Source organism: Neolamprologus multifasciatus, chromosome 18, assembly GCF_963576455.1.
Source record: "Neolamprologus multifasciatus chromosome 18, fNeoMul1.2, whole genome shotgun sequence".
Taxonomy (NCBI): Eukaryota; Metazoa; Chordata; class Actinopteri; order Cichliformes; family Cichlidae; genus Neolamprologus; species Neolamprologus multifasciatus.
The window spans coordinates 26,195,493-26,211,823 of NC_140456.1; the positions used below are offsets into that span (position 1 = coordinate 26,195,493).

The following is a 16,331-nucleotide window of genomic DNA, read 5'->3' on the forward strand; positions in this document are numbered from 1 at the left end:
ATTTATAGACATACACTAATACAATTAGCATGTTTTCCTAGCTTGCCATACTTATGGAACCAACCATAAGTGGGGATTTGAGGAACTGCAGTTTTTGGTACTTCCACTTTTTCTTCATTTTTCAGCCCTCCAGGTCACTGTTTGCTCACAGCACATCAACTTTTACTCACTTTTCTATTTGATTTTTTTTCTTAATTTCACTATGAAGTCCATTCCAAGTTGTTCCTTTCCATATCAGACTTCTTTAAGCGGTGAACTGTGACTGGCTTCAAATTTTGGAGATGAGCTAAGAGCAATTTTCCTCTGGCCTTGTAACCTTGAACTCTGCACATAAATCATTCTGACTAGAAAACAGAGAACAACACAGTGAGGAAAGGTACAGTATCTAGCTTTTCCTCCATATGCAGACCACAGTGTGAAAAATTGGCTGTTATTTCATGGAAAGAAATATCCTTCAAAGAAACTTACACGAGTATGAATCATTTGCTATAATGGCAGCTGGTGTTACATTGTGTGGATCCAACCCAGTGCTTATTGTGGATGAATTTCTTTACCGCTCCCTCATCTGACTGTTGCATAATTTAAAAACGTAGTGCAAAATTAAACTGCAGGAAATTAAACTCTGGCACTGTGAAACAGGACCAAAATTAAAATGTAGTTATTATAATATTTTTTTTCAACTTTTTTTATGTCGGGCATAATATGAATATTTGCAGCGTCTGGTTTCAAATGAGTCTTCAGTAATTCAGCGACTGGAAATATTTAATTTGGCTTCACACTTGTTGATGCACAAGGCTCTGAATGAGTATGCAAATGAAATAAGGTTTCATGAAGTGTCTAGTGTGGATTGTGATCTGTTTTTGGTTTTTTCCTGTTCCAGCCACCAAATGTGAAGGACCCCTCAAGTTTCTATGTAAGAATGGAGAATGTATTGACAGCTCCAAGGTGTGTGACTCAGTGAAGGACTGCAAGGACCGATCAGATGAGCCCAAAAAAGAATGCGGTAAGATGGCTACGACAAGCTCATTTAGAAAAATTGAATTTATTATTTCTCTCTGCTTGAATATGAAATGGTTTTCCTTGATTACTAGCAGTATCAAATGAGGGAACATTCAGTTCCCAAAATAACAGAGCTGTCTGTTACCATTTGTGTGCCATCGTTTGAGCCCCGTGCAGTGACAGAGCATGTACATATCTGTTGTAAATGGATTCAAGCAGTTAATCTAGCTGCATAATCATGTTTGCCATAACAAAGTGCAACTACCTCCCTCCTATTACCTTGCATTTCAAAGCATGCAGAGGCACAGTCAAATTAGAGGCAGCCTTCGATGATCAGAACAAGAGCCTGCATGTACTAATTACCATCAAACTGCAGAATAAGTCTTCATCTGCTTTATGGTAATCTCTCTTCCTTTCTCTACCTTCATCTCTTAACCAAACGTGTAATTGCAATGAATAAATAAAAAGCAGTTTTTGGAGAGGTAGGGATTGGAAGTGCTGATACAGTCTGATTTTACCTCCTGAGCCACTGTCCTGCGTATGTTTTAAGTTAATCTCAAAAGACAAAAGAGTATAAAAACGAGTCATGAAATGTCTCGGTTGGTTTTGTTGCTTAACGATACAGTAACACAATCTCTGGTCAAATAAATACAAATTTTCTTTGTCACATACACAGTACAACATATAGTGAACATGCAGTGAAATGCTTGTGTCCTGAACTGCAGACAGGCTGCAGACGTGGCCGCGCCACTCCAGGGCTGGTTTTTTAGCATCTAGTAAGGTTCCTGGGGGGCTAGCCAGGAACCTTACTAGATACTGGGCGGGAATCGCACTCGCTCCAGAGGTGTGTAGTCTTACCACTACACTATCCAGCTGCTATGTAATGTCAGTAATGCAAACCCTGAAAATGGTAGCAGCGTGTCAGCCATCCTCTCTCATAAAGAGAAGGCTGTTCCTGTTTTTAATATTAACTTGTTTTATTTAGCCTGAATTTTCTTGTATATTTTCCACAGTCGTCCTATCTCACATTGTCTTGCATTCTTGTGAAAACATAAGAAAATTCAGTAGCTTGTAGAACCACCTTCAGCACCAATAACTGGAAGTAATCGTTTTCTGTGTGATTTTCCAGTCTCTCACATCATCGCTGACAAATTTGGCAGAGGAGAGAAGTTCATGGTTGACTAAATGACTTTAAGATGCCCAGGTTCTGTGTTTGTGCTGATATTCTGTGATTGGTTTTCTGCAAACATGGTGCTGTGTATTATGGCCAAACATCTCCACTTTGGTCTCATCTGACCATAGGACATTGTTCCAGAAGTTTTGTAAAGGGGGAGTTAATAGGGGAACTTAGATTACATTGGCTTTGGTGAAAACTTTTCACATGACTGTAGCATACAGTAGGAAATAGTCCTTTTGACCTAAATCGGCTGTTACTGCCATTTACCCAATCACACTCTTTACTCCTGTGCCTTTAAAGACTTTTATCTGTCTCACCCATGCTCACACACCAATGAATGGATCAGGGGTAGCTTGGGGTCCAGTATCTTACCCAATGTCACTTCAACATGAATAGGGCCAGAGATTAAACCCCTGACCCTAGACGACCCTCTCTGTTTCTGGAGACAAAGCCATTCCCAGTTCATTTGTATTAATAGAGCTGCCTAGAAGTGAATGCGCCTGACCATTAGCTATGCTATTCACACATTAGTGCAGTTATAGTGTAATTTGGTTTGGGCGGCTGGGAGGGTAAAGATCAGTAAATGTGTGATCCAACTGCATGAAGTGAAAATGGCTTTAGAGTCAAGGCAAATGATTAATATAGGAATATTGTGATCTGTTGCTTAAAAAGAATGTGGAACACTGGGATAGCTGGGTGGCCAGTGGTCCTTTGCCCCTCTTTACTTACTGTTTCCTTGGGCTTAAACTAGAGACTATAAGAACTGAAGGTGATGCTTGAATTAAAATAAAAATGTAGTTCTTTTTCTTCTTCTTTTTGACATGAGAGAGTTAAAGGCAGATTTACTCTCATGAAATTATATTTCCTCAGAGAAACTTAAACTTTAGACTGAAGAGTGACAGCTGACCGAACAGACTGACCTCTGCCACAGACGGAAATTACACGAGTGAAGCAAATATTCCAGAGAGTCGTGTCCTCACTTTTCTCTCTCATCTTCCTTATCTACCGCCACCTTTCTCCCGCTCTCCTTCAACTGAGGTCTTGCTGTCAGCTCATTAAAAGCATGTCCACACATACCTACTTCATCACTCAGCACTCTCAACCATTTACTCCCAACATGTAGGCCAGCTGGCACAGACAGAAAACAAATAGAGATACACCCCGCTGCACTGAAACACACGTTATTACTCGATGTTCAGAGCAATTGCATTTGCCGCATCAGCCTTACTTCGGGGAGAATAAAGACAATACATTTCCACGCTCAATCAAATCTATTCTGCATCTTCCCCAACTCATTAGAAATAATGACATATTACCACATTACTGACCCATTACTCAGCACACATTCATCTCCTAACACTGCTCCATCACATTCTCTTAGAGGAATGGCTGAAAATAGGGAGTACAAACTGAGCTACCAGGGAGAGTGAGTGAGAAGAGAAACAAGGTGGGGGAAAGGAAAGACATCATGTTTGTCTTCTGGAAAAAGTGACCTCTAAATTCTGTCTGAGATGGTCAGAGAAAAGCTGACAGGGCCTCTCTCTTCTTTGTTACCCACCCTGCCCCTCTCAAAGAAACAGGAATGGGTGAGACCTCAAATGCAGCTTCATTTGGTCTTTTCCTCTGTCTGCTGGCAATTCAGAAGTGACAGAATGAGAGTAGTTGCCACTGTGAGTGGCAGATTGCTGTCACCCATCCAGCTGAGTTAGAGAGGGGAATTGAATGCAGCCGGTTGCAGTTCTCAAAGTCTGCTGGCAGTCACACAAAGAGAGCATTTCTCCACAAAGTTTACCTTCAGTCAGTCTTTGAATAGATAACTATTTCTGACTTTTATTACAACAGAAAAATTTTGACCTGAAGGTGTACAAAGGTCTTACACTACTTGATACCGCTGCGTTGTATAGATAATCACTACACCTCCCAGACATCACTTTCAGCTATTTTATTGCAAGTCAGGGGGATGCTTGCAGTGATAAATTTTTCAAGCAACTCAGCACTAGGGCTGGGCCATATCATACAATTCACAGTAATACCGGTATAATGTTGGGCAACGATAAGAAAATGAAATATCGCGATAGAAGATGGGTAAAACGCGCATGCGCAGTGCCTTTGTTTTCATACGCACATGGTGGAAAAAGCATGGCGGAGAATGAGAAGGGCGAAAGCGGATTGTTGAATGAAACGGATGAACCAGAATTGGTTTGTAAAAATGCTGCAACTTCAGTGGTGTGGAACTGGTTTAGCTTTTGTCCGTCAGATACACAACAAAGCACTATTTTTGGTAGAGCATGCTAGCTGGCGCCGTTATTACCGTGTTGTTTGGAAAATACAGCACACTTAAAATCAATCCTTTGATTTTTCTGAAAATCGACAGTGCCCCTTATAATCCCGTGTGCCTTATGTATGAATTCTGGTTGTGTTTACTGACCTCGAAACGGTGTTATGTCGTACACGGCGCTCGAAAATCTGTCAAATGTTTCAGTACAACTTTGCTAAGCTACAAACCCGCATTGCTTGATGGATTGTCAGAGCATTACGGCTATCGTAGGCGGATCCTCGCGGAGTGATACGTACTGTGCTTCAACATAATATTACCCTATTGTGTGTATAACCTCTTTTTAAGTTTTGTGGATATTATACATGGTTATGCCGAGGACATGTCGGCCAATTTCCACTGGAAATGTCTTTTGGTTAAACTGTCAGCAAGGAATTTGCATTTGCACTGTTAAATTTTTATATAACTTTAATGCACATAAAAAAAGCTGCTTGTTTAAGTGAAAATACATTGATGGTTTGTTTTGCACTAATAAAGTTGTGGAGTCGTAAAGTATTTTGTTTAGTGTCAATTATATTGTCAGTTATATCGTTATCGTAAATTTTCAAATGTATATCGTGATAAATATTTTTGGTCATATCACCCTGCTCCACTCAGCACTAAAGAGCATTTCAAAGTGTTTTAGCTCTTTATTTTGATGTTTTCCTGTAGCTTCAGTGTTTTGGTTCATTCTCACTGGTGTCATACGATTTTTTGGCTGCTGCATACAGCTGTTTTCAGCCACAATGTATCTAAAAACAAAACAAAACCAAACACGACCTACACTCTGTCCAAAAACAATTACCAGAGAGATGGTAATCATGGGTAGCTGCTGAACACTTGTGAAACATTTAGAGTGGGCAGAGATAAACAGGAGTAAATATTAGATTTTGGTGTCATCAGGTCGCCAGAAACAAGTCTTTCACTGTATCAAATAAAAATATTTAGAGATGAGAGTTCTTTTCTCCGTTGCTTCCAAAACAAATTTTCTAAAATGAAAAAAGCCTAGCATACAGAGACTGGACCCAGAATGCAGCGCTCTCGGCTGTTATTTAGCTGGTAATGGGGAAGATAACAAAAACTTGACTTGAGTGGGGTTAGCATAAACTTATGAACAAGTCAACAGACTGACAGACGCATATACCAAGAGGGTGATGCAGACAGTATTTATATAGGAGTAGAGAGCAAAGTGGAGTTGAACAGAATCTTAAGTAATGAAACATGGAAAGCAAAACTGAACATACACACACACGCGACCAGGGACCATCAAGATTAAACAGGACCTAACACACCCACATTGAGACCCACACTAAGGCGCGGGGACACAGGAACGAGAGCTAAAACAACATGGTGACACATGTTGAAACAGGAAACAGGACTGAAGACAAATGAACTTCCTATGACAGTGAAAGCAGACAAGCATGGCGAGACCAGACACCGTGACACGACTGGGGAGACAAAAAGGGTAATGAAGCACAGAGAACAGACTGACTTCCATACGAGACGCTGATGACAACACAGAAATGAGACTTGGACGGATTGGACATGAAAGTGAACTAACATAATCAAACAAGAACCAGAAATATTAAAAAAAAACAAAAAAAACCCCTCAGAGACACTAGAGAATACTAAACTTGAGACTAACCAATACAGAGCTTGATTGTGAATATTTCTTAAATCCAAAGAAATAAAAAGAGTGCAGAACAAAATCTCAAAACACACACAAGACCCAGGCCAAAACTGTATTCATTCACAGCACATGCATTAAAAAAACAAACAAAAAACACCATGAAGTTTGCATGAAAACATTCACTCACATATGAAATACATTAGCAATAGAAAAGTGTGCAATTTAACACTGCAAGTGCCCTCTCACAATGAAATTCTTTGCAAAGCCCACATACTGGATTATAAGACTAGGCAATATTCCAGGAACTCGAGGGCTGTTTTAGGGCAGCTCAGGCCTTTGTGTGTGTTGTGTGTGTGCTGCAGGAACTGTTCCTGTAGGAGTTCTTTCAGGGTCGTTTTTAGGGGATGGAAAATGCTTGCAGCCAGGTAGATTCCTCTGCACTGCTCGGGAGGCTCAACACTGAGTGTGTCATTATAAAACTGAACACAAAACATTACGTTTTTTTGCACAATAACATACACACTAATCACACTGGCTCACTCAAAGGAAAGCACTACGGCTTCATTTTGAAACCAGTGATTGTCTATTTGTTTGCTGTGGCTCTTCTTTCACTGACTCATGACATAAAGCCACTGGCTGGAGTGAAATGTGTAGACTGGGCAACAAACTGTTGACAGATTTAAGATTGTAGTTTTCCTTTGTAGATTGTGGAGCCTCACTTTATTCTGAAAAACTGCACTGTTTAAATGTTTTTCTTTTATCTTAGCTTTTACTGAGTTAAGCTTCCATTTAAGATGTGCTCAGTTAACAGATTTTTATCAAATCTAGCATGAATAAAAGAGCTATATAAATAATTAATGTATGTTCAGCAGTAAAATGATACAAAACTGCTACCTGCAGCTTTATTCAATAAATTTCTAGGCGAGGTTAAGTACCTGAACCTGAAGTGTCAGTCAGTGATGTTTGCTTTCTTCTTGCTATGAAGTTAAAATATTTTATGCTTCACAATCACGTCTAACTACTTCTGTCTAATTTACTGTGTGCCCACCTTGTCTGTGCCAGCTGCTTTGACCTAGTTTTAAAAGAGAGCGTGTTGTTTGTTGTGTTTTCACATTTTATTTTTCAGCTTCTGTCATTTTTAGGATCCTGCCGATGCAGGCAGCGCACCTGTTTAATTTAGATGTGCTCCCTCCCTCCTGTGATAGACCCTTGTGGGACATCTTAAAATCCCAGTTCACAGCTTTAATCCCCTCTTCGCACATATTTCACATCCCTGCAGATGGACCTGATTCTCAAGCTTTATAAGCCTGCCGTGTGTGATACCTGCGTGTCGCTTTGATTCCTCTTCTGCTTTTGAGAACATCTGATAAGAATTCAAAAAGGATGGAAAAGAGTCGAGTACAGAAGCTGAGATATCATAGAGATTACTGCCACCCGTGTGCCACACATACTTATTTATCTTTTAAAAACATGACAAGTCATTATGCTACAGGGTAATAGTTGAGCAGGAAAAGTCCTTTCCTAAATGAGATGAGAAACTATGACCTACTGCCTGACCTTCCTCTTAAATGAACGGCTGCTTTTGACACCTGTCTCCTTTTCTTTGTCTTCTAGGACTGAATGAGTGTATGATCAATAATGGCGGGTGCTCCCATGTCTGCGTGGACCGACCAATTGGCTTTGAGTGTCGGTGCCCTACCGGCTACCGGCTGCTAGACAAAAAGACTTGTGGAGGTAAATAGAGAAATATAAAGTGTTTTTCAGAAAGAGTGGCAGGCTGGCTGCTGACCAAGCCAGTATAAATCTGTTTGTGCATTTGTGTAGTGTACCGCTTTGGGCAGCTTGCAGCTATCTAGCTGTCTGTCTCTGGTCCCTGCCCATCGCTCCCACAGGGGAAGTTGTGCAGTCTTATTCCTGCCACACATGCTTATAGTATGTCCTTCACACCCTTCCTATCATTTTAGCAGCTCGCCATCACACCCAGAGAAGAATCAGGTCAAAAGACGTTAGCAGGGATCCACCCTGCCTCCCTGTTGACTCCTTTCTTCCCTAAAACTGCAAAAATTCCAGCCATAAAATGTGCATTTTTACCTCCCTGTTGTAGCTGTCATGTCATTGAAAAGAATTTCTATATTTACATTTCCTGAATTTAGTTTCCACTCTTATCTGTCACAGCTCACAAGGGAGCATTAGTGATTTGCTGTCACTGTCTGACTGTTTTTGTCTCTCAGCTGACTGATAATCCTCTCATCCCCGTAGATATCGATGAGTGTGAGAACCCGGATGCCTGTAGCCAGATCTGCATAAACTACAAAGGGGATTTTAAATGCGAGTGCTACGAAGGATATGAGATGGACCCGGTCACTAAGACCTGTAAAGCAGAAGGTGAGTTACAGTAAGAAAAGAGGAATTAAGTTAACCATGTCTATTTGAACCTGTGCCTCAGGTAAACAGCACATTTTCTCAGATACTGAAATGCGTCAACATCGCACCGCACTCTCTTCTGTACTGCATTGTTAACCCCTCCTCTTGTCATAACCAGGAAACATCTTTTAACTGTTATATTCTTATTATTTCTCTGCAGGTGTTTGTGCACTTGACATAACAGTACACATAAAACAAAAATCACATCACCAAGGCAACCGCTCTGTTTTTCTCAGACCGAATTTGTCCTCTGAGTCCTGTCCCATTAGACCGCTTCACGAGTGACAGACTGATGTTTAGCGATGCTGAACACTTATAATTAGGTATAGCAACTCTTCAGGGGTACCTGGCTGAGTCACGGTGGAGGCTAATTACACCAATTTAATCCAGCCTCCCGCTCAGCTTGTTGATAACAGTTGTTTGACTAGTGGAGAACAAAGTCAGCTGATGTCTTTTGACCTCCAACTATGGCTCAAAGCTGTTAGCAAGAGGATTGCATGCAGAGGCCATTTTATGTTTACACTTCATTTCCCTGCAGAGTTTTATTATTTAATTGGCAGGAAAGAGCCAGTCAAATGAAATGTGTTGGTTCTGTCCCTGTGGCTGTCAAATGCTGCTATTTAATTTTCCTCAATTAAGCTAAGCTAATATCAAAGCTCAGCATTTGCATGTGTGTGTGTCGTGTCTGCCCACTTGCCTCTGTAAACGCTTGTGTACTTTTCTCTGCATGGCTGCCCAGTGCGTTAGCTATCAGTTTATCATGGCCATGAGAGAAGTGTTTCTGGCTGTGTGTCAGAAGCCAAATTGCAGCAAATGCAGCAGTTGAGTCGCTTGGTTTTGAGGCAATGAAAATGACTTCTGGCTGTGACAGCCCATGAAGCCAGCAGGGAAGAATTTTCCCCTTTAGAGGGGTTGGAAATACTGTCATTGTAATGGCCAGTTTTTTGAGAATGCTAAACGTATCCTAAACGTCACTGTCATGATTCAGAGTTTAGGCTGGAAGACGGAGGAAAGGGCAAAAAGAGAAGACGTGCGGCACTGCGATACTACAATGAGGCTACAACACAGACTGTCAAAAGGGAAACTGAGGCAAGCGAGCCATTAATGAGAGAATTTCATATCTGCCCCAAGAGATAACTGCCTGCAGCTGCCATCCTATTACCATGCAGTGTCACAAAGAGATTGGCTCAGTATAGATGTTACTAGACAAAAGGTGCGCTTTAGTTATAGCCAGGCAGATAAAACCGTCCCTACAGGCGGGTTTTGTTTGTTAGTCTTTTTTACCCACTCGACTTTTCCTGGCCAGAATTACGAGGAAATAGTTTAAGACCTCTGTTTATATATGGTTCTGATTTAAGTACATCCTGGGTGACCTTATCCAAAACAAACAGCTCGAAAAATAGGTGTGAAAATAAACAAGGACACTCTCAGAGGAAGTGCGAAAAGTAGTGCATGATAATAGCTAATAACAAATTTACCAATCACAGTGTGTACTTCAGATAAAAGCAAGAAATCTTTTATCTCCTTGAATAACAAAATTATTTCATAGCATCCTGCAAGAGTTATCCACATAGCGGGCTACATTAATACATTCCAGAGGACAGGTGAATTGTAAATTTTCACATTTTCACCAGCACATCTTGTTCTAGTAATTTGCTTTCTGACTAAAGACTCGACTAATCAGGCTCAGCTGTGATTTGTGTTTGGTCCTGATTAGCATGGTAGCAGGGTACAATAAGATGGTGAGCATTAAATATTGCACCCTCCAAACATTTTCATTTATCTAATGGACTCATTGCCTTTGTTGTGCTTACTAGCTGTGCTTACACGAATAGCCAAACCTCAAAGGCCCATTCTGAGCAACCTTGATCAAATTATCATCTAGCTTGAAGCCTGACCAACTGCTGACATCTCTGTAGACATTTTTTGTCTTGTTAGTACCGGTCACACTTTCTGTGCTGATGAAATCAAATAACCCTGGGAATAGAAAATTTAATAACTAGTGATTACATTAAATTCTTTGAGATGCATTCCAGATAAGATCTGTATCTCTCAGCTGTGCATGTAATAAATATTTATATAAAATGCAGGTGTACATGGCAAGGTATTTGGAAGTGAAGCCTATCATTATTCTGTTGCATATGGGTTAAAATTTACTGAGGAGCAGATTTTTATTTTTCTATATTTGCAGGCCTGGAAAAGGTAAGAAAATATCTTATTCAAATTAGTGTATGTTTGCTTATGTCTGTTTGTTCCATTGCCGGTGCAAAAGCCGTCAGCTTGCTGTTTAAAGAGGTGCAGCCAGATGCAAAGGTGATATATATTTATATTTGCAAGGCGAAGATAATAAGGCGCGTACAACTTAATGATGCATACGGACACACTGATCAACACACCAACTATTCAGCTGTTTTTAATGAACAATTATTGCCCCTTCACTCTTGTTAGAAGAGGATATTGAGTAGTATCATGCAAACTTGATGCTGTGAAAAAAGATTATATTTAGAGTATTGACTTTAGTCTCTCCAGCATCACATTATGTTCCAGTGCTTTTAACACTGCGGTGAAGCCGGATTGTTATTACTGTAGAGCAATGTCTAAATCATTCCCTGACATGCAGCATTTCCCATCTGGGTCAGCGGTTCTCAAGTCCAAGTGCATTTTGATGCTGTGCTGAACACACTGTCCAGCTTATTGTTGTTTTATTGTTGTCTTCTTCTTCTTCACATCTTTCCCCTGTATGGGTTAAATTATTGACACAAGAGCACAGCCACTGCTTCTTCCAGTCCAGACGATGTACTTTTCCCACTGGATAAAGGTTAAGTTGATTTAAAGCAGTGCACTTGCTGTCTAATCTGAAGCATATTAATGTTGATGTGTGCATAGATGATCTGTGGAGCACCAGGACGAGAGCAGTTTTCTAATAAGATATACCCGCTCTGGCCCCTCTTCTCGCCTAAACTGTCAAAGCTGATTCGCTTGAGCATTACTGAAGCAAATCCCAACTCTAATGTATTCATCCTCATAAGCCCATTTTAGAAATTGCCTCCTATTGAGAAGCTGAACTTTATATTTTGCTGATCCATATTCTGACCCTGACTCTGGGCCGGTGTTGTTTGTGCCTGCTTGCACAAAAACACACCCTGAAATGTTCGTTTCTTCGCTTGTAGGTAAAAGCCCTTACCTGCTGTTCACCAACCGACATGAGATCCGACGCATTGACTTAGTGAAGAGGGACTACAGTCAGGTGGTATCCACACAGAAGAATGCTGTGGCTCTGGACCTGGATGTGGCAAACAACCGTGTTTTCTGGTGTGATCGATTTCACCGGAAAATCTACAGGTAAAAAATCGTTTTTGAGTTTCTAAATCTTTAAATCATTTGTGAAAACAATTGAAAAACAATTTGTGTATTTAGGATTTTTTTTCTCACACAGAAGTCATTAAGTGGCAGACAAACTGCAGCATAAACAATAGATTCTACACAGCTTGGGCAAATGTTTATTAATCTTCAAAGCAATTTTTACATTTTTCACTATGCCTCATTTAATCAAAACGCCTGCATTGTCAGACTAGACAAATATATTTCAAATATGAAGACGTACCAGAGGCATTATAAGAAAGAGACACGGCGCTGAACAAAGCCAGTGATGCAAGGAACATTTTCTGGGGAGAAGAACGTTTTGACAAAGTTTTGTGGCAGTCTTTATAAGGTTTTTGTCAGATTTGACATGCAATTTATATGTCTGCACAACCTTTGAAATGAAAGGTAATCAAGCTTTGAAATAACTGCCTAAAAACAGCTTCTTCAGAATGCCTCGCTTGCTTCTGGAAGGATTTTGACTTGTTTTTTTCTGCTAAAAATCATCAATATTTCTAAATATGAACCACTCAGAGAAGTTTTACTTTCATCTATTTGCACTCCACCTGTGGTTTTCAAATGTCTGATTTTTAAAAGAACTGTGCTTTAATTAGACTTTGAAACACGATTTCACAAATCCTGCACCGATGCACACTGATGAAATTTCCCTGTATGTGATGTAGTTAGATCTTCTCCTTTATGCTTTTGATGTTTTTTGGGTTCAATCAGCTTAACCGATGGCTCAGACCTGCTATTATTTTAGATGAATTCCACCCTTCCTTTTGTTATCCCAACTACGTTTTCTCCCCAGAGTGTCTTCTAATTGGAGCACTGTGTTCTCTTTATAAAATTGATGTTAAGAGGAAAAAAATCCCTGGGGAAACTAAAATTGAAATTCCTGTTTGGGAGCACAGTTCCCTTGCCCTCGCCTCACACCTCTGCTGGGGGTCAAATCATTAGTGAGCAGGGCAAACCCTGAGTGAGGCCTTGTCTATTCTGATAAGTGGTCCATCTAAGAAGGATGCTAACCCCAGGATGAACCTGAACACTGCCCAAGGCTGTAGCTCCCATATCAGTCCCATTCTTTGTTCTGCAGTCTCTTCACTTCAGAGGAAGAATGGAGAATTGCTCTTCATCATATATTATCTGTTGGGGTGTGTCCCGTTTGTGTTATTATCACTTTATGTCTGCTTATATTTTGTCAAATGAATGTGCCAAAAGACTTAACTTGCATAACAAAGAAAAACATGAAAGATAACCGTGTTATTGATTGATTGATTGCTTATGCTAGATTTACTCTTGTGATTGGAGTTTTTCTTCTTCAGTTGGAGTTTAATCAGTACTAAATTATTTTTTAAACAAGCGGGTAAAATCCTTTGGCTCTGAGTGCAGTCACTAAAAATCAATATTTTATAGTAATAAATCTTCTGGTAGGCTGCCACATGATAAGACGGATTGTGTATACATCCTCATTATCACAAAATAGTGCCCTGCAGGCAGCCAACCAGGCTCTGCCTCACAATCTTTCTGTACATCGATTTTGTAATAATGGCTGGTTTGATGTAGATTATCCCTTACATATTCTCATCCCCTCAAAACTCTCCCTCATTCTCTCCTCCTGCATTCCCGCCTCCTGCTCCACCCGCAGTGCCTTCATCCACGAGGCCAGTGACCCCTCTCAGCAGGTGCCACTGGTAGAATATTCTCTGCAGACCCCTGTAGGACTGGCTGTGGACTGGCTCCAACACAACCTGTACTGGACCGACTCAGGGGACAAATCCATCTCCGTGGCCTCAGTGGACGGCACCAAAAGACGTGTCCTCATCAGCACTGACCTGAGCGAACCCCGAGCCATAGCACTGGATCCGCACCATGGGTAAGGAAGTGGAGATGTATGCATACAACACCAGACATCTGCACTGTTAGTACCAAGTATTAAAGAAACTGAAAGACAAGATCCATAATTATCACGGTTTATGCATTTTAAAAAAGTATGCTAATTGCTGAGCTTCATGCTGTGAATTTACATAACACTTAGCATATCAGCACATAATAAGGTCGAACTGAGTTCACATAGGATGCCCTCCAATCTAGTTCTATACTATACTTTTTGTCCTCTTTCATAATTTTAAACATGATGGTGGCGTTAACCTTAAACAGAGATATGTTTAGCAATTTCTTCTGGGTCCACGTCTAATGATAAATATTCAGTATGAGAACACTTGTTGTATATGAGAATCCAGAGTATCAAGACTCTGACCCATTTAACATCCTGATATGATAGTTTTTGACAGCCTGAGGAGCTTTATGAAATGGTGCCAGGCTGTGATTCTGCAGCTTTTGTGTTCTGGTTATCCAAATGTAGATTAAAAAAAAAAAAACAGCCAAAAAGTAAACATAAATAGACACACAAAGGGGCTTTGGTGAGGCAGGCACACACACATCACAGGAATGCTTTACACTGAATAACAGTTTGGACAAAATTGTCTTAATGCCAGTAATAAACATTTACATAGAAATGAATGTAAATTACTGTCTTCACTGCTTTGATTGCTCGCTCATATTGCCCAATAACCATTCAAAGTGTGCTGAAGTCATACCAGATAAAAGCTTTTAAGTTTGGTGGTTAACAATGTTGGGATTTGGTTTAAGCTCAATGTAAATCACAGCCAAGGCAATCCAAATGAAAGCAGAGTGCTCACAGACGTTAATGGTGTAAGTGATTACAGCCACTGCTCAGCTTCTAGTCATGACAAAATGGTCCTGTTTGTCCTGCATACCAAGGTGAGGGATCTAATAACCATATTTTCAAACCACAATCACGTAATCCATCAGCGAGGACGAAGGCTGCAAACAGTAATGCTGTCAACTTGTCAAACTTGTCCTTTGTGTCAGAGGCCCATGCTGTAGCTGCTCCAATCCTAATATGCTGTTACATGTACGTTTACAATTACGCTTATACTGTAAGCTGGTATTAGAGCAGATGGGAGATAGTGGAATATTTGTACGAGACATAACACTAATATTGGTGGTCTTTTGACTTGTATTGTAGTTTTGTGGTGCTGAAAAGACAGCTCCGAAATGTGCACTTGTCAGAGATCTTTTACAAGAATTCCCTACAGCACTCTTTGTTGTAGAAATGTCTCCCTTTCTCTGCCCTTCTCTTCAAAAAAATCACTTCCACAAATCTTGGATGGCATTACCTTTGCTTTTGCATAGCCTGTAGTGGGGAAAAAAGACATTTGTGTGCCCTAGTTTTGCACTCTTATGTATATCTGATTGTTTTAGGCTGCATATTGCTTATGCAACTTTAGGCAGCTTTTTTTTTCATCTTTTCAGGACAAATATTTTGGTGCAGCTCTCATATTGTTATTATTATTACTATTCTTATTATTCGGTTAGTAAAGGAGCCTACTTATGCTGGGTAGAACTGAAACAGCAAAGTAAAAAAAAGCAAAAGAGGAGAGCTAAATTAAAGTAGTGGACAGTGACAGTGATGGCTTACTGCCGAACCACTTAGCAGAACAATGCCGTGGGACTAATAACTGCTAAAACCCTAACTGGATAATAACACAATGACTTTGGTGTCTTTGTTCCAGCTTTATGTACTGGTCAGACTGGGGCACGCGAGCCAAAATAGAGAAGGCCGGAATGAATGGAGTGGACCGACAGGTGCTGGTGGCTGATAACATTGAGTGGCCCAACGGCATCACACTGGGTGAGGGGAGAACAGCTGTTCTTCATTATATCGTGCACAGTGCTATATTTTACCCGTTTTCCTCAACAGCTGTTGTGAATGTGCCTGAAGCACAGACCTGAAAAGGAGCCGATGCATTCAATCAGCTCATTTTTGATAAAAGGTCAAAAGTAATTGAAATAGCACAAGTTAATGTTTAACGATAATGGAAAGAAGTAGTTTAACAAAGTTATCATGGCCGCTTCGGAATGATATTGAAAATGTTTCAGGTGTTATAGATCAACACAGTAAAACTTGCTGTTGTGCAATGGTGAGAATCTGACATTTCTAAAGTAATCGATATCACCTAAAGGGATTTGCTGGTCAGAGTGCGAGAGTGCTTACTGCAAAGACAATCAATTTCCACTCAGCTCGGGAAATTCCTATCTACATGTTTGTGTGTTTGTCTGTGTGCGTGTTTGCACTCCGCAGATGTGGCCAACCGCCGTCTGTACTGGGTGGATTCCAAACTACACCTCATAGCCAGCGTGGACCTGAACGGAGCTCACCGCAGGACGCATATGTCGTCCGCGGAGAGACTGGGGCACCCTTACGCCCTGGCTGTTTTTGAGGTTTGTGTTTACTCCTTTTATTCCATCGCCTTATTCTGTAGAACTCAGCATAGATTTTCAGGGATTTTGGGCAGTTGTCCACGATATCACTCAGCCTCCCACATCTCATCATATCTACA

General features: G+C 40.6%; 1 protein-coding gene across 3 annotated transcripts in view; it reads left to right on the top strand.

Moving 5' to 3' along the window:
• The window catches only part of LOC146498131 (low-density lipoprotein receptor-related protein 8-like), an 88,230-nt gene that overhangs the window by 54,056 nt on the left and 17,843 nt on the right, over positions 1–16,331 (top strand). For all 3 annotated transcript variants that reach the window (XM_085139791.1, XM_085139794.1, XM_085139793.1), the window contains exons 7-13: positions 881–1,003; positions 7,735–7,854; positions 8,380–8,505; positions 11,715–11,886; positions 13,553–13,780; positions 15,504–15,622; positions 16,073–16,212. In XM_085139791.1, the coding sequence (XP_084995917.1) occupies positions 881–1,003; positions 7,735–7,854; positions 8,380–8,505; positions 11,715–11,886; positions 13,553–13,780; positions 15,504–15,622; positions 16,073–16,212 (1,028 nt within the window). The remainder of the gene's footprint in view (positions 1–880; positions 1,004–7,734; positions 7,855–8,379; positions 8,506–11,714; positions 11,887–13,552; positions 13,781–15,503; positions 15,623–16,072; positions 16,213–16,331) is intronic.